The 21706-nt window shown below is 46.0% G+C and overlaps 2 protein-coding genes and 3 pseudogenes across 2 annotated transcripts; 4 read left to right on the top strand and 1 right to left on the bottom strand.

The window, feature by feature from the left end:
* Positions 1–751: 751 nt before the first annotated feature.
* LOC132289080 (large ribosomal subunit protein uL2mz-like) lies at positions 752–6650 on the top strand (annotated as a pseudogene).
* On the top strand, positions 5264–6650 carry LOC132289086 (large ribosomal subunit protein uL2m-like; annotated as a pseudogene).
* A 26-nt stretch (positions 6651–6676) lies between these two features.
* LOC132289085 (small ribosomal subunit protein uS3m-like) lies at positions 6677–10416 on the top strand. Its single transcript, XM_059789909.1, has 3 exons — positions 6677–6788; positions 8145–9749; positions 9836–10416. Exons 1-3 carry the CDS (start codon positions 6677–6679, stop codon positions 10225–10227), a joined length of 2109 nt encoding a protein of 702 aa, XP_059645892.1. The 3' UTR covers positions 10228–10416.
* Positions 10417–16732: 6316 nt separating this feature from the next.
* Positions 16733–18996, top strand: LOC132289076 (NADH-ubiquinone oxidoreductase chain 1). Its single transcript, XM_059789904.1, has one exon. The coding sequence runs from the start codon at positions 17700–17702 to the stop codon at positions 18087–18089; it is 390 nt and encodes a 129-aa protein (XP_059645887.1). The 5' UTR covers positions 16733–17699; the 3' UTR covers positions 18090–18996.
* Positions 18542–21269, bottom strand: LOC132289083 (uncharacterized; annotated as a pseudogene).
* Positions 21270–21706: the final 437 nt, after the last annotated feature.

The following is a 21706-nucleotide window of genomic DNA, read 5'->3' as shown; positions in this document are numbered from 1 at the left end:
AGATATCGGAGAGACATCCACACGGCCCTGCTTAATAAAAAGAATCGTTTTGTGAGCTCGAAAACACCCGTTCGGGATACTAAGGACTTCGAGTCCAAAATACTAACCCCTAATAAGGAGATAAGACTTCTGTATTCGTCAGCCACCCACGGTCGGTGATTACTACGTCATCGCCGAAAACCACACAGGCCTCAAACCGCTCCAAACCGCTATATACCCGGCTCCGTTGCTAGCCACACCACTCTCACATGATGTGATAGCGCGAACAGCGGCCAGTAACCATAGTAACCCAACGGTTTACCTACTGCGAAGAACTGCCGGGTTGGCTTCTGCACCAACGGGGGGCATAATGCCTACTTGAGACTGCCCGCGCCGCTGCTTCCACCAATGACCACGCAATATGACGTCCGAACATGGAGGCTACAACCTCACGAATGATGGCGCGAGGCCGTCGATCCGTGGCCGACTTTAAGTCGAAACTGTATGCCTCTTTACAGCCTTTTAAATTGACTAATGGCTTAAGCTGTTCAAACGTGCCGTCACAACGTAGGCGGCGTAACACATGCATCGCCCAGTCATGATACAGCTTCATCAGTCTCTCTTCCTTGTAGATCTTCCTCCCGAGACTGTTAAGTACTCCCCCCTTAAGAACCAAAGCAGCGAGCAGTTGAGCTCTGGTAGAGTAGCGCTGAAGGGTTCGGAGTCTCCTCTAGATGGAAAATCTAAGAACTTCTATTTACTTAAGAAGACTCAGATCAACCACATAGGACTCTCCCTCGTGTGATTCCACATATGAAATTCAAGTCTAACAAGGTCAAGCTACTTCTGTCAGCGGAAGAAACCTCATTCACTCCTGCTCTGAGGCAAGTGAATTGAATGACGTCCTGTCCTCTTTTGACTTTTCGCCTGATACCGATGCTGACAATGTAGATTACGGGCAAAGACCATGGCATACTAGTTCCCCAGATTCGAAGGTAGGTGCTTTTAAGCCCGGCACCCTAGCAAATTCCTTCAGAAGCCTACTACTGAAAGTCTCGAGAGATCCAAATGGAACCTTTCGGTGTTGATCTAGTTCTCTTTCCTTCTTGCTTGTGTGAACAAATTACCAAACCTGCCTTAAAAAAGAGTCTCTTCTGGTCTCCTTGGCCCTTGCGTCTTTGTGTAGGTCATTGGATCTTATTATATGTGCATTTACTTGACCTTGAACGAAAGGGATAGCTTTATAAAGGGTGTTTTTCCTAGCATCTATGCGTAAATCGGATGTGAAAGGGATTATTTCTTTAATAGAATAGCCGTACGCCTGCAACGACCAACCAATTGGTTTCATCTATCTAAACTTTGGGAGAACAAATCAAAGAGAAAGCCTAGATTTCCATACTGCAGTCACTCCACTCCCATTCGTTTCGCTATCCACTCTAGTTCCCACTCGCCTGGATCTGTCTGATATAGAAGGACGGATCTCATTGTTGGTTTTACGGTGTGAATCAGATCTTTTGTTTGGAACATTTCCTTCACCTCTTGATGAAGAACTGCGTCAGAATTCATTGGTAGAAAGCTCTATCACCTAAACTATCTACTAGTAACGTTTCTATCATCATTATATGAGAATCCTTATTATATAGATAAATATTCCGATCTTACTGCTTCATAGCTCCAACCTTTGTCGGCGGAGGAATTGCTGGTGGTGGTGGGGGGCTTTTTCGGTCACTTTTGTGTCGTCGAAGACCCTTATCAAACTAGTGTAACGATGGACCGCCTGTCAACTTAGGCTTGCGCAAGGTGTCCCAACTTCAGTGGTCTGTCTACGAGAAAAGGCGAAAAAGGATTTCCATTGACCCGACCAGGAACTAGCTAAAAGAGAGAGTTCGATAGCCATATACTTCACTTTCGATAGGGAACATCGTGACGGCAGCTCGCTCGACAAGCGTGACCACCCCCAGTTCGGCTGTCTGTAATGTTCGGAGATTTGAGGTGATAGGTTGACGCTTCCCTGTTCATGCAGTAGTAAGCAGGTCAGGTGTTCTACGAGGCTGTAATTGATTCAGAAGGGTGTGACAAGCATGTCTTAAGCATCTAGCTAGCCTTGCTGGCCTTATCCAACAATGATGAAAATTCTTATGATAGCCCTTAACTAATAAAGTCTCCTCATCCCCAGATGGCGGCTTTAGGGGTTCGACCATTCGTCACTCAAGAATTGATTATGTATAGTTATGTCTTAAATGAAAGTGAAAGTTTTCAGGGAGATCTCAGAAAACCTATTCTATGCCCATTGTAGTGAGCTTTAGCGCATGAGAGAGCCCCGTGTCTAGGGATTTCCTATCGCAGCGTAAATCTTGCTTAAAACGCACGATTTCATTAAGAACGTAACATCTCTTTCCATTCTTTGAACTTACGGATGAGTATGAGTTTGATTTCAGACCCCGCTTTTCTTTCTTGTTCTCTTGGGAGCTACCCGGCGAGTGGGGAATCAAAACCAAGAAAATCATTAGCGTAGAAAGGAGAAGCCTACTGAAAGTGTCACAAGTGCAAAGGCCAAGACGCGGAAAAGTCAAGTGCTAGCGATTGGCGCAGGCAGAAGACCCGATCCAATCTGGTGATTCTGACGCAACAACCGATCCGGGACCGAAAGGCACCGATTCACGTATCCGCGCTCGTCAATCACCCTTTTTGGCTCCCTTCGCTCCACTAGCCTCCTTGATTGGCGGATGGAACAAGGTGGTGCGTCTGGTGGTATCGTATATAAGATCACGGCTGCATTTGGAAGCCTCCGGCTCCCTCTTCTTAAAGCCGGTGGTGATCCCCCTTTCGAAAGAGAGTCTCGACGTGGCGGTATACACCTCCATAGCTGAGCTAGTCACTGGCTACAGGTCGACCTACCGTACCGGAGGCGGTCGAGAATGTTATGTCAAAAGGACCAACGACGATGAAGGAAGAGAAGGAGTAGGAGTAGGAGCTAATTCGGACGGAATCGAATTCTTACTATCTAGACAATGAGACAAAGCCAAGAAGGGAGAGCACTTAGACAATTCACTTTGAGTACAGGTAAGTCTGCTGGTAGGAATTCCTCAGGTCGTATTACTGTTTTTCACCGAGGGGGTGGATCGAAGCGATTGCAGCGAAGAATTGATCTGAAACGAAGTACTTCGTCTATGGGCATTGTAGAAAGGATAGAATATGACCCTAATCGTTCTTCTCGAATCGCTCCAGTACGATGGATCGAGGGGGTGCAGCTCGGCCGCCAGAGGAAATGCAAGACGATAGAAGAGTTAGCTCCGCCGCGTAAGATCCTCGAACCTACCACGACTACCATCCTAGGTCCATTTTCGTTCTCTTCCCTTCCGGGGAAGTTGGATCAAAGAAGGGTAGCTTGCTTCTCTCCTGGACTGATGGCTCCTTATGTAGTGGTTGGCCTTCCTACCAGAATGCCCCCTTGGTCGAAGAGCCCCTTTACTAGTAAGGGCGCAGGAAGCAAAAAAACTTGCGCGAAGGATGTTTTATTCTCTGCCCTATCTTCTCCAAAGGCCAAGGGAGAGACTGCGCCCCTTTCCTTCGGTAGCTCTTTTGGTTTCCCACGGATAGCGGTAGCTGGGGCAAAGCCCGCTTTCTTCGCTCCTAGAATGAGGGATAAAGTCAGAGGTCAAAATACGTTCTCTCTTTGCGAGATCCGAAAGTGGAGAACGCATAGCATTCTCTGGTCACATAGGATCAAACGTAAAGCTGCACTTTCTTGGCAGAGTTTTAGGCGTCAAGAGACTTTAGGGCTTGTTGGAGCTGCTGAGCATAACGAATCGAAGCCGAAGACGGATCAAGGTAGCTTGCCTGCCAAGCCGATAGTCGAAGGGGCGAAGGATGGAACGTGCAAAGTCGATCGTGCACCTGTCGTGTGACCCGTTGGTCCTAAGCAATGTGCTTGCGCGAAGCGACCCACCTAGAACGAGCTCTCCTTTATGTTAGTGGGGCACTCAAATAGAACTTCGATCTACTGCGGGTATCCAATCCCGCCGCTCAGATGTCAAGCGGATTCCTGGGCCTTGACGAATGGCCGGCCACCTTTGACGTTAGAAGAGCAAAAGGCCCGGGGCATATCAGGATGAACCAATGTGAATGAGTGTAAGCTTCGTTGCCCGAACACGATTGGTGCTGACCACACTAGGCGCTACCGTGGTAGCAAGAGAGGCCAGGCGGTGACAATTGAGAGGTTGTCACTGAGCATTCCTAGTCACACGGGAAGAGAGGTCAAATGGCAAGACAAGGCCATACGCCCGTTTGGCTCCTCGCGGAGTATAGCTCACATCCAAACATCTGATTGGGGAACGGGGCAACGCCCATGAAGCTCCGGCGGAAAGGGAAGGCCTGCCAGGCCGTATGCCCATGGGTGCAGGATTCTTCGAAAAAGCTAGGGCTGACTCGGAGACCTGGGACCTTGGCTTAGCAACGAGTGAAGGGAAGCTCGAAGAGCTTTCTCCGCCAGCGGCTTATGTAGTGGTCGGCCTTATAAAGCTCGCTAAGCTTCGCTTCCCCCTTCCCTTATGAAGTGGAAAGTTTTCACTTAGTAGTCGGCATTCTATAAGCGACTTGTCGAGTCTACGAAGCTTTGCTTCTTGTAGTCGGCCCGTAATGTCTCCCTTCATTTGCTTGCCTCCTTCCAGCTCAGAGCCTATTATCTAGTGCGTTAAGCTAACCGCCAGAAGCTCACCCTTCGGGCTTCCAGCGCAGGAGGCCAAGCATTCCGACAGACGTCCCGGCCTGGGAGCCCCGTTCGCCTTTGGTACGTGAGTAGATCTTTAAATCAAAAAGAAAAAGAGCTACTTCAATGCAGCCTTAACTACAACTACATTACGCAAGCTTCACCGAGACCTACCTAAACGAGTCAAAAAACAGTGACGGTGACTTTGACGGTTTATGGATTCAGTCAGCTAAACTCCACCAAACTCCTCAATAAATATCAACAAACAACATGTCGTGATCGGTTAGGCTTGGTTGACTTTGTAATGAATGTAAACTCAAATAGGCGGCGTTTATTCAAACAAAGGGAACCGAGGGTTTCCTTGCCTTGTTTAGTAGTACGACAGTTGTTGTACTATTAATATGAAATAGCTGTACAACAGAATGCCGTTCGCCTTGACTTCACATATTGAGTAGTACGACAGTCGCTAAGTTTCCAAAGGTGAACTGCCCCCTGTCCTTTATAGTAGTCAATTCTCACAAAAGTAAGGAAGGAGGCATTCGAAAGGCCGACGACGACACGGCTCTATACCAAGTCATGAGCGATAGCGAAGCCAAGCCGCCTATAGGCGAAGGGACGAAAGCCCGACGAAGGCGCCTATGCTACAGTCAGAAAGAAAGTACGTTAAGGTTACGAAGTCACTTAGCCGTCTACAAAGGGAAGAAAGGCGTCGGTACGGAGTCACGTCAGCTGTGGATATAGACTAGGCTATAAGGAACGGAGTCTTCCACTATGGACCGAGACTACACTAAGGAACAAGGAAGTTTGCTGAGCAAAGAAGTGTCAAGGAACGAAGCAGCTTCTCTAATAGCCCCTAATAAGGAAGGAATGCTAGCAAACCAATACTAAGTCAAAGTGTTGATTCACGTTGATTATCAAAGGCGAAGGCTTTTTGAAAAAGTTTTGTAAATTTCAAAGAAATTTCTATTTAGGGAGAGGGGGCTTCAAGTTCTTAGGAAGAGCCGTACGAGGCAGCTCACGTACGGTTCGGTAGCCGAGCCCCAGCACAGGGGCTTAGGTCAACACTTATATAATAGCCAGTCATCAATTAGAAGCGGGAAAGATGGTGATGAATTGCGATTGGTCTAAACCTTCGGCCAGCGACTTATTGCGACCTGACCAGAGAATGCCCATACATACTAAGACCTTGTTCACACAGCGAAGAAAGGGCGAATGAAAGGGTCAGCTGGCTGCTTCTTGGCCACGCCCCCCTGCTTATAGATATTATATACTTTTTCTAAATTCTAAAATCGGAAATAGCATACCATTAGCCGATATACGTATAGGAACATGGATTATATTGAATGTCATCCAGGTCAAAGGCGCAAAGCTGGCTCGAGCCGAAGGAACTTTTGCTAAAATAATGAAGGAACCAGCACCCCCTACACTACACTCTCCCTTAGGCTTGTGCGGCTACCTTCGGGAAAAACTCATTGATTCCCGATGCTGAGCGACTATTGGTATAGTTTCCAATCCCAACAATGGTGCACGTAAGCTTAGAAAAGCTGGACAAAGCCGGTGCTTAGGCAGACGCCCCATTGGTGTTCGTGGTCTTGCGATGAATCCAGTGGATCATCCTCATGGAGGAGGGGAGGGGCGCATGAAAGGAGGTAGACCTTTTCGGTCTCCACCTTGGGGGAAGCCAGCCCACCAAAGCAGGATTTCGGGCAGGGGCGGGGAAAGGAAGAAATGAGTTCATGCCGCGCATACTTCGTTTTGTTGATGCATGTATGTTGAGAATGAAGAAGAAGAGAGATCTTCTATTTCGCCGGAATTCATTGATTGCTCCGTACGAATTCACAATGGAAAAACTCCTGTTCGTTGTAAGATCACTGAAGGAAAAAGGTTGGTCATAAATTTGGAGAGTTTGCTTCTACACGGAAACGAAGACCTTCGAGAAAAATGATTGGACCAGGAAGAAAAAGGGGGAAAAGTCAAGTCTAAGCGCATATGGCACGAATAGGAAATCCTATTTCGGTAAGACTTGGTCTGAATCGTAGTTCAGATTCAAGTCGGTTCAGTGAGGGCGACCGCGAAAGTCACCGAATGGGCTTTTCCGCGAGTTTGTCCCATATTTGCATTTGAAATCAAAAAAGGCGTGGGAGGACGCTGCAGATGTCCGGGACGGACACGACTTCTTCTAACGCTAGAAGACCACTGGAAGACACCCGGGACCAGAGCATGTCGTGAAAGAAGCACACTGGGCGTGCTTCGACCCTGTCTCCGGGGCACAGTTGAATGTAGATATCATGAACGCGAGGTGCAGGATACCAGGCCGAGAAAGCCCGGCAACCACTCCCCTATGTGCCAATCGCTAGCGCATCCAGGGACCCTAGCCCGGCTCAGCCGGAGAGGCCTAGCCTGATCTGAGAAGTGCTAATTCGGTTCGGATAGACTTCATTCAAGAACGCCGCCGCCCCTTACATCAATAAGAAAACAAGTGCTCAGTTTCAGATCAGTGAATAAACCGAAACGAAAGAAGAGATGTTTCTCGCTCGGCGCCTAAAGCGCACTATGCTCCGCTTCAACAAATGAGAGTTTTCGGTGGAACCGGTGAACCACGCGAGCTGGTTATATGCGTGGGACAGAGGGCTCGTAGTACCTGCTAGCGCAGCTATGCAGTGGAAGGGAAGGAGCCTAAATCGACCCCCTTCTTTCTTTTTTTTCTTTGAAAAAAGGCAGAAAGAGATTCTCGGATGAGACTAAGCAGCTACCGACCGTTCCGACGCGCCCCCTTGACCTATCTTGATGAAGACCGAAAACCTATCTAAAGTGGAGCCTAGTTTAAGCTGTCAAACAAATGATAGAATGGAATATGAATACTAAAGTGGAGTCTCGCTCAGTAAAGAGAGTTGTAGATTCGTAGAAAAGGGGAAGGGCCTTGACTTTCAAATGACAACTGCCTCTTCCCGCTGCGAGGGCGTTGCACGAAACCAAAAAACCGCCCCCCGCCCGATCAACAGGTGCTTCGCTGGTAGGCCCACTTAGGTTAGGTCTCTCGAGCCTCAGTTCTTACCAATCTCCGGTGTGTAATCGACATGTTGCTAGCTTCAACTCGGTCGAATAAGAATCCGCAATTCCCTCTGCTGTCCATTTCTTATTCATTCAGGGCGCTCGGCCGGTGCTCCTTTCTCAAACCAGAACCACTCTGAACGTTAGGGAAGATAAGGGAAGACCACCGGAGAGAACCGACCGAAGGGACACTTGACTTATCCGAACCGAACGATAGCGGCTTAAAGCTAAGCCTATCACGAGCAGCGTCGCTGCTTGATCGGCGGGGAGGAGCATCTCCAAGTATGGGGCAAAGGATCAAGCGCTTTGACTTTGTCCCCCGGGATCAACCACGGGTTTGGTTTGAGAGCCGTGTGATGGGTGACTATCCAGCACGGTTTGGAGAGCACTTTTAGTCTGCGCTGGTGAAATGCCCCTATCAAGCAAGAAAGAAGCGGCTCTTCCCACGGCGGAGTCACCATTGACTCTCTTTATTATTATGGTAAATCAGTGTATCAAGATGTCAATCTGAGATCTTATTTTGGTTCGATACGTCCACCTACGAGACGCACCCTTGGCTTTCGTCTCGGCAGGTGTATTATTCTACATTTTCCCAAAAGAACATTCATTCATTTCTTTCTTCCCCGTCGACCACGACGACTGAAACGACGCAAAATATCCAAAAAACAAGAGTGGTGGGCATTTGGGAAAGTCGGGCCGATCAGGTGTCTTCATTCAAGCGACGGTACAGAATCAGAACGAAACGAAGTGAGAGGCCGTGGGGCAGGGAAAAGAGTCGAGTCGATCAGGCTCTCAGACCGGGAGAAGCAACAAAACGAAATCCGGATTTGGCCTCAAAAGAAGCAAGGCTATGGATACCATGACCGATCACCATCGATAAAGAAGAAGAATCTTTCTAAATCACTTCGGGTCAGCGGGGCCTTCAAGCATCCGAAATACGCCGGGGTTGTAAATGACATAGCGTTCCTGATAGAAAAAAAAACACACAACTCCTTGAGAAAATCGAAGTTATTCAAGTTCTTTTTCCCAAAGAAGTCCCGCTCCGACGGCCCGACGAGTCATCTACTTAAAAGGACCCTCCCTGCAGTGCACCCTTCCTTTCATTATTCGGTCATGCAATACTTATTGAATACAAAGAACCAAATGGATTTCGACCCCTTAGTAGTTCTCAATCATTTCGTGGCACCGGGCGTGGCTGAACCATCTACGATGGGGGGAGCTAATGCACAGGGAAGAAGCTTAGATAAGAGAATACGTTCTCGCATCGCTTTCTTTGTAGAAAGCTCGACCAGCGATCAAAAGTGTTTGGCCGAAGCCAAAAAGAGGTTGACACACTTCATTAGCCAAGCTAATGATCTTCGCTTCGCGGGAACAACAAAAACCACCATCTCGATCTTTCCTTTCTTCGGTGCTACCTTTTTCTTTCCAAGGGATGGGGTTGGGGTGTATAAGAACCCCTTTTTTGAGAATGTCCGGGAACAACTCCTAGGTCAATTAAGGAGAAAATGTTGGAAACTCATGGGTAAGGAAAAGGTAATGGAATTGATAGAGAAATTCATAGACCTAGGTGGGATAGGAGAATTGAGAAAGTCCATAGAGATGATGATAGAGATCATACTGAGAAAGAGAAGAATTCCGTATGGGTACAACTCTTATTTGAACGAAGTGAAAAAAATGCGATCTTTGCTGTCTAATAGAACAAACACTAATACCTTAATTGAGTCGGTCAAGATCCAATCTGTTTATCAAAGTGCTTCTCCGATTGCTCAAGACATCTCTTTTCAACCGAGGAAAAAAAGAAGATCATTTCGTTCCATTTTGACTCAAATAGTCAAGGATCTGAAATTCGTAAAAGGGGTGGAGGGGATCCGTATATGTTGTTCAGGTCGATTAAAAGGTGCAGAAATAGCTAGAACTGAATGCGGAAAGTATGGAAAAACATCTCGTAATGTATTTCACCAGAAAATCGATTATGCTCCTGCGGAAGTATCTACTCGTTACGGAATCTCAGGTGTCAAAGTGTGGATTTCATATAGTTAAAAAAGGGGGACGTGCTATTATATCCGAAACATACGAAATATACTAAATATAGTAAAGGCAGATGTAGTAGGGGTTGCAAACCGGACGGTACACAACTCAGTTTTGGAAGATATGGCACTCAAAGTTGTGGAGCTGGTCGTCTTTCATATCGAGCCATTGAAGCAGCGCGTCGGGCTATAATAGGACAATTCCATCGTGCTATGAGCGGACAATTCCGAAGAAATGGTAAGATATGGGTAAGAGTTCTCGCAGATCTCCCTATTACCGGGAAACCTAATGAAGTCAGAATGGGAAGAGGAAAAGGAAATCCTACGGGTTGGATTGCTCGTGTGTCCACGGGACAAATCCCATTTGAAATGGATGGTGTGAGTTTGTCAAATGCTCGACAAGCCGCTACATTAGCGGCGCATAAACCATGTTCGTCGACCAAGTTTGTTCAGTGGTCGTAACGGTAACGTAATTGGTTAGTGGCTAAAACCAGGACGGGATTCTAAAGAATTAGGCGAGGTGTTTGTTCCTGAACGACGGAAGTGGAAAGACACTAAGGGAGAGGGATATACTCCTTTCTTTGAGTAATCGCCGAAATTGTACGACGAACCTTATTTGATTGTTCAAGGCGTACTACCCTGATACGTTAAGGTTAAATTCTGACGGCCCGGTTTAGAAAGTGATATACGTCAGAATCAATAAGAAAGAGAAGAGATGAAGGAAAAGAAGCCTACCCCTATTAGAGCTATCCTACTGCCACCACTCCGGGGTCGTGTACTGGGACCTCTCTTACCGGTCCCTTCCTTTGATGTCTCTGGCCGAACTTTCTACGACGAAGTAGGCTCACCTTCGGAATCGGGATATATAGTATGTCAGACTGGTTACGCGAGTAAAGGGTTAGAACTCAAATCAGCAACTGGCAGAACTTTCCTTTGTTCCCTTGCGCCCGCTTACCTGACTTAGCAGCCGCGAAGTTCTTCCTCATCACCATCTTCCTCTCCCGTGTTAATCAACGGTAAGAACATTAATGACTTAGTATTGGTACGCTTGCTTGCTTTAATTAAAGGGGCCTTGAGCGGGCTCATCTCGAAAAGCGCTGTTCGTATCTCCTCTTCCGTCCCTACTCGAAGCAGCCAGTCATTCTGAGTTGTAGACACCTTCGAGTGAATGAAATCCGTAATATGAATTGCATCCACGGGGTTTGATGTCGAATAAAGCTGCTGAAAAACATGTTCGACAAGATTTCGAACCTCCTGTCCATCTTCTCTCCAGATGCCATTGGAATCCTCCAGGCTCACCATAATATTCTTTATCCGTCGATGCTTGACTTTAGCGTGATAGTGATCAAATCTGTTCTTTGATGCTTGGGTCGAGGCCACTTCTGGGAATGAACCCTTAGGTATTGGAAAGTTTTGTGACTATCTAGCGAGATTCTTCGGAACTTTGATTTATGAAGGTTAAGGATAGGTCTACTATTAAGCAAGACAGGGGCCTTTGTTCGACAAATCTGCCTTGCCAATCATAAGCCTCCGCTTCTCCTTTTAGTCATGAAGTTTACCCGACATGGGGGTTATGTCTAAGGGCAATGAAATATAGTAATAGTAATAACAGAGCTTCTTCCTCGCCGTCAAAGGTAGCAGTACGATTGATTCACTATTCTGGTCATAGAAAGTCTGGACTTGCCTTCTAACACATTTTTGAGTTTGAAGAGGGTTTTTTTCTCATAAAGCATTCTCCTACTGCCCCTACCACATTCCCTTCAGCATCAAGAAAGTAAAGGTACGTATCAGTGAGTAAGCCCCAAACTACGGAATACAGGCAAACAAGCGTACCACCAATACCAAGTATGAATATTATTGCCACAAGGGTGGAGTGTGTTCCGTTTTCCCGAGAAACTGCTATAAGCTACACAAACACTTACATACGGAGAGATTTACCTGGTCAGGAGAAGAAAGTGGATTGAGAAAGTCACTCCGCAGGGATCTATCTGTCATCCTCATCTAACTGAGGGGACGCCCCTTCCTAATGCCTCAAGGATCGCGTATGTTCAAAATTCACTCCTAATTGCTCTCCCCCATTCCCTGGCTACGGGCACCCTTATACTATAAAGAAGGAATTGAAATAGCAGACAGTCTACAGCCTGATCCATTTTGATGTTCCAAGCTTCCCACATGAAAAAGATGTGAGTCCTTCCTAGCCTAGGGATAAGGGCGCTATCTCGAGAAAGAACTGGAACAAGTAATGCTAACGCTCACTCAACTGGCTGTCCGATCACAACTGGGATAATCATCCATTTGTGGATGCAAACAAACCTAGTGGTAAAAACACTTTATTCCCCTTACTAGAATCAAGGAAAGATCCCTCACTGCACACGAACTATATTGATATTAGCCGTTGGTGCACCTACTTCAACCCCAACAGGGGTGAATAGAACATAGGCGCATTTCTTTCATTTATTATCATTCTCTTCTAAAGCGAACGGTTTGGGAAGCCTTTTCTTTCCAGTTTTTTCTAACTGTCTCACCTCAGAAAGACGCTATCAAGGAGTGGGATCGGAAGGACGAAAGGATGATCGTCCTAAGCTGATAGTCCGAAAATGGAAGCATTTCTAGTACGAGAAATGCAAATGCAAGACAAGGGACCTCGCTAACGGGAAAGGGTCGAAGCCTGCCTGCTCTAAATAAGAATTAGCCAACTATCTTCTCAACCAAAACCGACTAAAAGAAAGGACACATCCCAGAAGCTATGAACTGTCACCAAGGAGCGGAAAGGTCTTCTGTGTATGTGATGGCTTGGACTTCGTTCCTCTCCTTGCTTCTAATCCACTGGGAAACAGGCTTTCGCGCCGAAGAGACTCATGAGGAAAAGCCTAAGACATAGCTCGAATCCTCTCTGGTAGAAAGATTAGATGCTCCCGGGAGATCAAGGTCGGAGAGCATTCCTGCAACGTAAGTAGCAACAGGATTTACACTATGCCACCAGAGCGGGAGACCAAACCCGGCCAACTCCACTTTCTTACAGGCTCTGGTTGATAATGAGACAGGTCAGAAGCGAAAGTTGAATGATCGAAGTCTCCTAGGGAAGAATGGGCATACTCCATTATGGGTGTAACGGAGAGAGGAACTCTCTTTCCAGAAGAGGGATTGGTAGTCAAAGTTTTACCAAAAGATTAGTGAGCTATGTCTACAGTAAGGTTATAGGCAAAGGCACCTCTCAGTCTTGTAGTCTCGCCTAGACCTCTTGACCAAGTAACACTGCTTCATCTGCCAAAGCTGGAGAGAAAAGGGCATTCTAGGCAAGCAGATTATATGACAATTAAGCCCCACTTCTGACTATCTCTTCTGGCTCCTCCCGTTACGTTTCATTCCTGTTAAATGTTCAGAAGATTCTACTTGCATGTGTTAAGAAGCATCTAGCTAAGGATTATGAAAGCCAGTCTCCAAACATTGGATTTAAGCTATGATTGGGGCATGAGTTTGAACCTGGAATTGACTATGTTGACTCCGTAGAGGGAGATTCATAGGTTCGTGACCTTCTCTCTCGAAGATACAAGCTCCGGCTACTCACACGGATAGCAAAAGCGCGATCCCATATAGCTGTCAAATGGCTAACTCGTTTTCCTTGGGGCTTCTTTCCTTGCCTATTCCGAGTGTGTTGGTGTTGATTCTGCATCTGAGATATGTGTTGATAGTGCTCCAGTTCTTTCGAAAGCTTAGCAGCAGCTGCGGAGATGTCTGGAGAGTGCTACACATTTGGTGCTGAGGAAGGTTCCTCATGAGCAGGGACCTGATATCTGGCTTAAGAGGGTTGACTGGCTTGGTCTGAAGCTTAGCATGAGGAGGTACATGAGCGGAAAGCTTGAAAATGGAGATTCTGAAACAACTAAGAGACAGTAGTGGTAGAGTAAGATTCCCATTGAAAGGTAAGGGTCGCAGAAGGCAGATGATCTCATTAGAAAAGAGTTTAGTGACGAGCGAGCACGAGTTGCAGCTGCTTGGGACAGGGAGCCCATTCTTCAATGAGTAAGATACGGCGAAGCTTGAGCCAGATGATGCGAGTAAAGGAATAAGGCTAGTCAGCTAGATCTTGCATCTTTCACCCCCCCCTCTCCCGGTAGACTAAGAGCCCCTATATGAAGGAGTGAAAGAGCGGCTGATATAACAGCTGACGTAGTATACGAGGGAATGGAAGGATATTTTTGAGATGAACTGGCTTTTCACTGAAGATGCTGTTCTGACTGTTGATGCCGTATTGTTACGCTTCTCTTTCTTTGCTCTTTCATTCTGTGGACTGTGGACCATTTTTGGACTTAACGCCCTTCAAAACGGCGGACTTACTTAGTATAAGGGGCAGGAACAGAACAGACTCATAAGTGGATTACCTCTGTCATATAGGGTCTCTCGCCAGGACAGGAAGAAGAAATCCAAGGATTTATAGTCATGCTCATGGAAGTATTGACTGGTTTAACGCTCATACCAATATGGCAGAGCATTTGAACATTTTATTCACTATTGAAAAAGCTCTTGATTTTTTCGTTAAGGAGGGCCTTGCCTTCTTAGAGAGATATAGCCACCATAGACTAGCTCGTCCGTAGGGCTATGATCAGGCCGGGATTTGCCATGCGGTCTAGAGATCTAGTTGACGCTTGGAAGGAGTACACTGATATCCTTGAGAGAGAGAACATCCCTTATTCAAGCACTTTTTTGACTGACTGCCACAGTTGAGTAGGCCAGAAGCCAGAAAGACAGATCAGTTCGTTTGCAACAGATCTTGGAATGGAAGAAAAGCAAGAGAAAGAAGGTTGAGTGATAGACGAGGAGAACAGTTGTTTGAAGATGACGAATACTTCGTCAGCGATAGGGCTTCGCGCCTGAGAAAAAAAAGGCAGAGAAAAAGGCTTACAGAGGATTTCCAATAAGAAAAGGAAGGAAATAAAGACCCCCATAGCACTCAAAGCGGAGGGGCTCTTCCTCCGAATGACGATGTGTGAGTTGCTTTTGTGAGGGGATAAAAGGGGGATGAATAAAGTTGGCCAAGGTCATAAGGTAAGGCCAAAGGGATTGGTGCATCTTTTTCGTTGAGGTGGTCAGGCAGTTTCGGCACCAGAAAGATTGCCTGAACCTGGAGAGAAAATCCAGAAGAGGGTAGAAGAAGATCAGGACTCAGATAAAATGGACAGAGTCCCCTTAAGATCTGTCTTCGGTCAGAGTGTGGATAAAAAAAAAGGAAAGCCACTACTGCCGTTGCTAGTCCTCAAGCGAAGAAGAAGAGCATGACAGAGAGATAGAGATAGAAAGGGCGGAAGATTGATTTGATGTTGGAGGAGACTTTCCAGCCTTACTCAAATAGGGGGTGTAAATGCCGAAGAAAAAGAAAAAGGGGGACAGCTCGGAATACAACTGAGGGTCAAACGTAAGTTGGCTATCCAAGATCGACGGATCAGCATGAGATTGTCAGGGAGCCGGAGGCTTCCAATGCTCCTGACGCCTCTGGTTTTGTTTTGCTCAACCCTCTCGGGCTCCCGTTGCTGAATTTGACGAAGCTCCTTCGTCCGGTATTTAAATCAGGTCTAGCTCAGCAAAGGAGAAGTTCAAAGTTTGAATTTCAAAAAAGGATTCTTTGTTTAAACCTAATGATTGTCTTAGAATATTCTTTTTTGACAGGAGTAGACTCGGTAGTAGAAGAAGACTCGTCTAAAAGAAATGCGAGGAGACAGAGGTTGTAGGAGGATCATCTGCTGCAGACGAAGCAGAACCCCCCTTAGAAGAGAACACAATTCCTTCGTCAATCACAAATCTGATGAAGTGTGTTAGGTGGTATGAGTCAATCGTTCTATTTTTCATCTTCGTATAGAGACTTAGAATGAACTGAGTTCTCTTTCTATGACTTAGCCCAAATTTGAGATAGATGTTCTTGAAGGTGATGTCTCAGCCGTGTGGAAACTGAACCAAGGTGGTCAGGATTTCCTGTCCCTGCTGGTGACATCCTTAAATGAGAATCCCAAACATCCTTGAGGCCTTCCAAGTGTTTGGTGTGCAGGATGAAGAACAAGGCCAGGCTCAAGCGAGAAATGAGGCAGAAAGAGATAACCCAGACGAAGGAGCTTCGTCAGATGAAGACGGCGCCTTTGTTCCACACAGGCTCAAATGCATAAGTTATTCACATGTCACCACATTCAAACGTTCGCATCCTATCCACAAAGACTTTGTAAAAAAAATATATGAACTGTTCACATTCACCAAAAAATGACTTAAGCACATTCATTTTTGACGATGCTCTTCTGCTAGTCAATTTAACGAAACCTTTTCCTCCGTTCATAAGTCATATTCATCCTCTGACTTACAATGTATTGCTAAGCTTGCTTGCTTTCAATTCCTTCTCATAGTCAAAAATAGAACCTTCTTCTTCTTTTCTAAGACGTTCGTTCAGACGAGTCCGGATGGTAGACATCTTCTCTTTGGCTCTCTGACTTTGCCTTTGTTCCACATCATGAAGTTTTTTTATGCAGGTGAAAGTAGGGGGGATCCATTGCTCCTACCATCTTTTCCGGCAAATGCTATGTTAACTATGCCCACCCACCTCGACAAGCCCGGAACGTAAGTCAATAAATGAACGGGGGGATGAACTGACTTTGAATAAAAGAGAAGATGTTTGAAACCTCCTGCCATAAGGAAGGGGAGATCCGTAGTAAGAGCTCCCTCTCTCCCTGCTTTCGACGCCTTGCTATTCTTTCAGGGAAACTCCTGAAGTTACGTCTTTCAGTACTGGGACTCAAGTCAAGTAGTTGAGATAAGCTGTTTGCTCTTTGTCAGGTGCCGTTAGTGAAGTTCCTTTTGTCCTATAGGTTCGTTCGTGAAGGTCCGTGGTTCGAGTCAATAAGCGAGGAGGCCCTTCTCGCTCAAGCTCAAGCATTGACTTTTCTAGTTAGAGACCGACGTCTTGGGGCTAACATGGGAGATCCGCTCAAGGACCTACTGGTTTAGGGAAATCTCTAATGCCCTACTGGAGAGGTCCTTTTTGGAGGAGAAACTATGCGCTTTTCAAAAAAGGTCGGAAGAAATGCACCGGGTTTATAATATATAAAGATCTCTTTATATATTACCGGTTGGCTGCTTTTTATGTAAAAAATACAAAATGGGATTGAATTTCCACTCATAAGGAAGGAAGGTTAGATATCTTTGACAGGGTTGTATTTTTGGTGGAAATGGGATGGTGTTCAAACTCCCGAAATGCAGTCTAGACAGCGGGCCCTCCCCTTTCTGACTGGACTGACTCGGTGAAGGGTCAATCTCCTCCGGAGCATGCATGCGTCACAGCCACCCATTCGTCCTGATCAAATAGTAGAATCTATCTCTCAGCGATTCTTTTCTCCGCTAATCACCCCTTCCCAACCAGCCCGCCCGATCGATCTTGTAAGATCGGCGGCTAATTCAACGGGGTTAATGTGGTCCGAAGTTGTCGGAACGAATCGTTTGCTTTATCGAACAAAGCTTTCTTAGGGGGTCTTGGTTGTCCCCCTATTTTCAACCTGCTGGCGTCGACCAGCTTTGCGATACGGACGGACACGAAGAAGAGCGCAGGCAGCGGAAATGCAAAAGAGAAGAGCAAAGATTCCCGACCCAGAGCATGTTATTGACTCCAAAATCTGTTGAATGAAGTTGCTTACTCTCAGCCACCAGTTAGAAGGAAATCCCTTGACTTCGCTTATGCCCTTATGCAGTAAAGAAAGCAAGTGAGGCGGGCTAAGATTCCATTCGAAGTAACGTAACAGGATTCGATGTTGCACCATCTGTCACTCTTATCGGGATCCGTAGTTTTTCGAGAAAAGGTCCCATCCCTTCAATATCATGATTGGGTCGACCAGGCCAGATCATGAGTGAAATATCATGATTGGGTCGACCAGGCCAGATCATGAGTGAATAGAAAATCTCAAATGTACATAGCTGTTCCAGCTGAAATACTTGGAATGATTCTACCACTTCTACTAGGAGTAGCCTTTTTAGTGCTAGCTGAACGTAAAGTCATGGCTTTTGTGCAACGTCGAAAGGGTCCTGATGTAGTGGGATCGTTTGGATTGTTACAACCTCTAGCAGATGGTTTGAAATTGATTCTCAAAGAACCTATTTCACCAAGTAGTGCTAATTTCTCCCTTTTTAGAATGGCTCCAGTGGCTACATTTATGTTAAGTCTGGTCGCTCGGGCCGTTGTACCTTTTGATTATGGTATGGTATTGTCAGATCCGAACATAGGGCTACTTTATTTGTTTGCCATATCTTCGCTAGGTGTTTATGGAATTATTATAGCAGGTCGGTCTAGTAATTAGGGGGCGGCCGTTCGGTCGCCTATGATACTAGGACCAATAGGTCAAAAATGGGTTTGTGCCGCAGGTGTTGAACGATCTACTCTACACAGGTGTGGGCTTACGGGGCTAGGGCTCATAAACCCTTTCTTTCATTCATCAATAAGGCCATGGTCGGTCACTTTTCTGGGCCGGGATCGAGAAGTGGAAGTCATAAAAAAGAGATCTTTCTCTTCGCACCTCAGATCATCAAGAGGAAGGGTAGCTTGTCAAGCTGGCCTATAATAGAATATCAAATATCTTTCTCTTATATATATAATATAAGAAAGATATATAAATCAAAAGATTCGCTGTCTTTTATAAGTAGGGCCTGATGCCCCCTGCGAATCCGTAAATCTGAGGAGCATGCCGCAACAAAAGGATGGTCCCCTATGCATTTCATTCTTTCCGGAAGGACAAAAAAGAAGTACCCCCCATCATGGTGAACCTCTCCTTGTGATCGGGATGAGGTAGATGCCTCCCAGCCGGGGGGCAGATCGAATCGGAGTTTCCTTAGGTAGCCACCGACCTACAGTTATCCTTAAACTTCTGTGCTTGGTGGAGAAGAAGCGAACAAAGGTACGCCCGCTTGCTGTCTTGTTCTCTGTCGCGAACTGGGATCGCTCGCCAGCTAGGTCAGATTTACGCAACATTTACTGAGAACATATTACCCATATTCGGGGACAAGGGGCGGAACGACCTCTCGATCTACTTACTGCAGAAAGTCTAGGCGTTCCATGTTGCTCCGATCTCCCCTACGCTACGCCTAGGACGTTATCTGGGCCAAGAGCCATAGTGAGTTGCTGTTTACATTTGGTTCGTTGTTGATACCGGCAAGACCCAGCCAGATGATGTCTGCTGGTTGGTAGTGAGAGGACTCTTAGTACCTGCATACCCAAAAGGGGGCGCTGGTTAAAAAACCAGAATTCGCTTTTCTTTCTTGCTCTCCCCTAGCAGCGGGAAAGGAGTCTATCTATCTGCCTAGCTTTGGTAGATTTCCCCCAACGCAATCCACAGAAATGACACGAATCCCTTGGCGGATAAGTCCGACGACTCAGCAGCAGTGCGGAATTGAGTTTCTCGTCTGGTGGATATGATCTATAGTTAGGGGGCAATACATACCAAAAGGTTCGAAGAAGGAGCGCGCATAAGAGTAGAGAACCAACCCAACCTTCTGTATAACCTATTCACATTAGTGAAGCGGCTGGATGCATAAGGGAAGTGCACGTTTGTGAGACCCTAGTCGGGATGCATAGGGGAGTCAAACTACGAGCAAGAGCGTGGTACCGCGCTGCCCTTCTCTTTTAAGGATTCTGTATGTCCTATACACCTTCCCGCAATGGGAGTGGACTCTATTCTCTCCCAACCATCGCTCAGTCAGTGCCAAAAAGGTCATCCACAACAACCCCATCTGAAAACATCTCTCGATTCAAACTAAGCCTCAGAAACTAATTCCTCTATGTCCGAGATGCGGTACTCTTTTCTTCGCACTGATTTCATTGAATGCTAATTCATAGCCTACTTGAAATCTATTTTCTCTTTCATCCTAGAAGTGGCATATCGTCGCCCCATACTCCCATTTCTTACTAAAAGGAAGTCATTTCATATATAATGTAATATAAAACTGATTTGGGGTAGAGCCAAACTAGTGGGCAACTTAGCTTGCCATTCACTAAGCTATTTAAGTAGGCTCAATATGGTTCTCAGCGAGGTAGGTAATTTGACAAGAAAGAAAGTTTGAATTTTGAACTACGTTCGGCCTGATTCTCATCACACTTGACTTGAGATACATATGCACTCGAGACAACCCTGAAAGTAGGGAAGGGACATCTGTAAGAAGACAACGAAAGCAGGCAAGAAGCAGAAGCAAAGAAAGAGAAAGAGCATTTCCGGTAGCGTACTCCCCAGGTACGGAGTGCCATTGAAGAGCTTACTAGAGTTGGCTCAAGGGCCAAGGGTGCCAGTGAAGAGTTTGAGTTGGATCTTGCATTCCATCATAGGGTTTCGAGAGAGACTTCACAACAGTTCCGAAGACGAAGCAAGATATTGATCACTGTAGTCATTTTGGTAGGTTTGTTTAGTCAAACCTACTCGTTCTCTGCTCCTGATCGCCTCGGTTCTGCTCTTGTGGTCGCGAGAGCAGTTCTCTCACCCCTTTTCTGTAAATAGAAATGAATTCGAATGTGAAATGCATTTTGGAAAAAGCAATCGAGAACAAAGCTACACCTACGCATCCAGATCCGAATTCGTAGAATCAACCGATCCGGGGTAACATCAATCAGTATCGAAAGTAAGTTCTCTATAATCAAGGAAGGGAAGGAATGGGCTAATTCATTGGATTGGTTGGAAGAAATGACGGAAGGTTGGTCGTAGATCATGCATTAAATGCCCTTCTTGTTAAAGATAATGGACCTTCTTAAAATACAGAAGGAAATAGCGAAAATAGCACTAGGGGATGCAAAGCAGTGTTCATAGAGGTCGAGAGCTACCAACGACCAATCCAGCAGCAAAGGCCGCCGTGAAAACAATATGACGACCGGCATAAGACTCGACTTGGTATTCAGTAAGCCAACATTGACTCTGAAGCCAGTGATTTCAATGGATTTCCAGAATATATTATATTAATATATATCATTTTTGTCTGTCTCGTCTGTTTAAAAAAGGAATTGGGGCATAGACAAAGGCCTATTTTGGGACTGCGATTTAACAAATTTCCAGATTTGGTCGGCGCTAGGTGATATCCCTTCCTTGATTTCTTATCTGAGGAGTCGACATCTGCCATTTACTACCCCTTCTTGCACTTCCCGCACTGAGACTTTGTTAACTGACTCTGAAGTGACCAATTCCCTTGGTCACGAACGGTATAACAAGGAAGTAGTGCTCTATGCCCTTCCTCCCTATCCCTAAGAATCGGGAATATGTGTTATCCCCGCGTGAAGTCGTTGCTGTATAGGGTAAGGCATGCCACTGTGAATGGGATTAGGATGAGTGTAGCAAGTGAACCAAAAAGGCTAGGAGGAAGGCTCCAACGCAAGAATCGGACTCCGAAAGAGACCCTTCCGCATCAGTTGATCCGGCTAGAACCTTTGAAAGGTCCTTCCTTGAATTTGAATGTTGAGGCCGAGCAGTCTCCACGTACCATTGTTCTAGAATCGGCCAATCCATCGCACCTGAACGGATAAACAAGAATGCAATGTATTACATGTAAGGGGTTCTTTACAAGAAACAATTATGAAGGTATATTTCCGCGGGGTTTCAAACAAAGAAAAGTGGATCTGCAGCTTTATGAACATCAAGTGATCCTTTGTCTAATGATTCACAATACAATAGAAGGTCAACGGAACTTGCATTAAACAAAGGCAATATTTGACAATCAAATGCCAAAGCTTGAACAAGCTCTTGTGGCCGCCCGCAACCCGGAGATCTCCCCAGCATATTTTCCCCTCTCTTTCTTTTCTTCTCTATATTTGATGTGTAGAATGCCGCTGACCCCTAGGAACTCTCATTGGTTAGCAATCAGGCAGTGACATTCCTTCTTTTTGTGAATACTTTACCACGCAAGTCTCACAGCTGACGTCAATGTAGCATCAAGTTTTAGAAGA

The sequence above is a fragment of the Cornus florida genome, unplaced genomic scaffold (genome assembly GCF_030987335.1).
Source record: "Cornus florida cultivar Cherokee Brave unplaced genomic scaffold, ASM3098733v1 CherokeeBrave_3.0.0_Hap2_scaffold_166, whole genome shotgun sequence".
NCBI classification, from domain to species: Eukaryota; Viridiplantae; Streptophyta; class Magnoliopsida; order Cornales; family Cornaceae; genus Cornus; species Cornus florida.
The sequence above is the reverse complement of the archived record's forward strand: the minus strand, read 5'-3'. Positions and strand labels throughout refer to the sequence as shown.

What these genes read in the sequence shown, in the direction of transcription:
- LOC132289085 (XM_059789909.1), top strand. Translation starts at nt 6,677, where the DNA reads ATGGCACGAATAGGAAATCCTATTTCGGTAAGACTTGGTCTGAATCGT. An exon ending in CCGAATGGGCTTTTCCGCGA is followed by an intron (nt 6,789 to 8,144) that starts GTTTGTCCCATA and finishes GTCTGCGCTGGT; the next exon opens with GAAATGCCCCTATCAAGCAA. An exon ending in TACTCGTTACGGAATCTCAG is followed by an intron (nt 9,750 to 9,835) that starts GTGTCAAAGTGT and finishes AATATAGTAAAG; the next exon opens with GCAGATGTAGTAGGGGTTGC.
- LOC132289076 (XM_059789904.1), top strand. Translation starts at nt 17,700, where the DNA reads ATGTACATAGCTGTTCCAGCTGAAATACTTGGAATGATTCTACCACTT.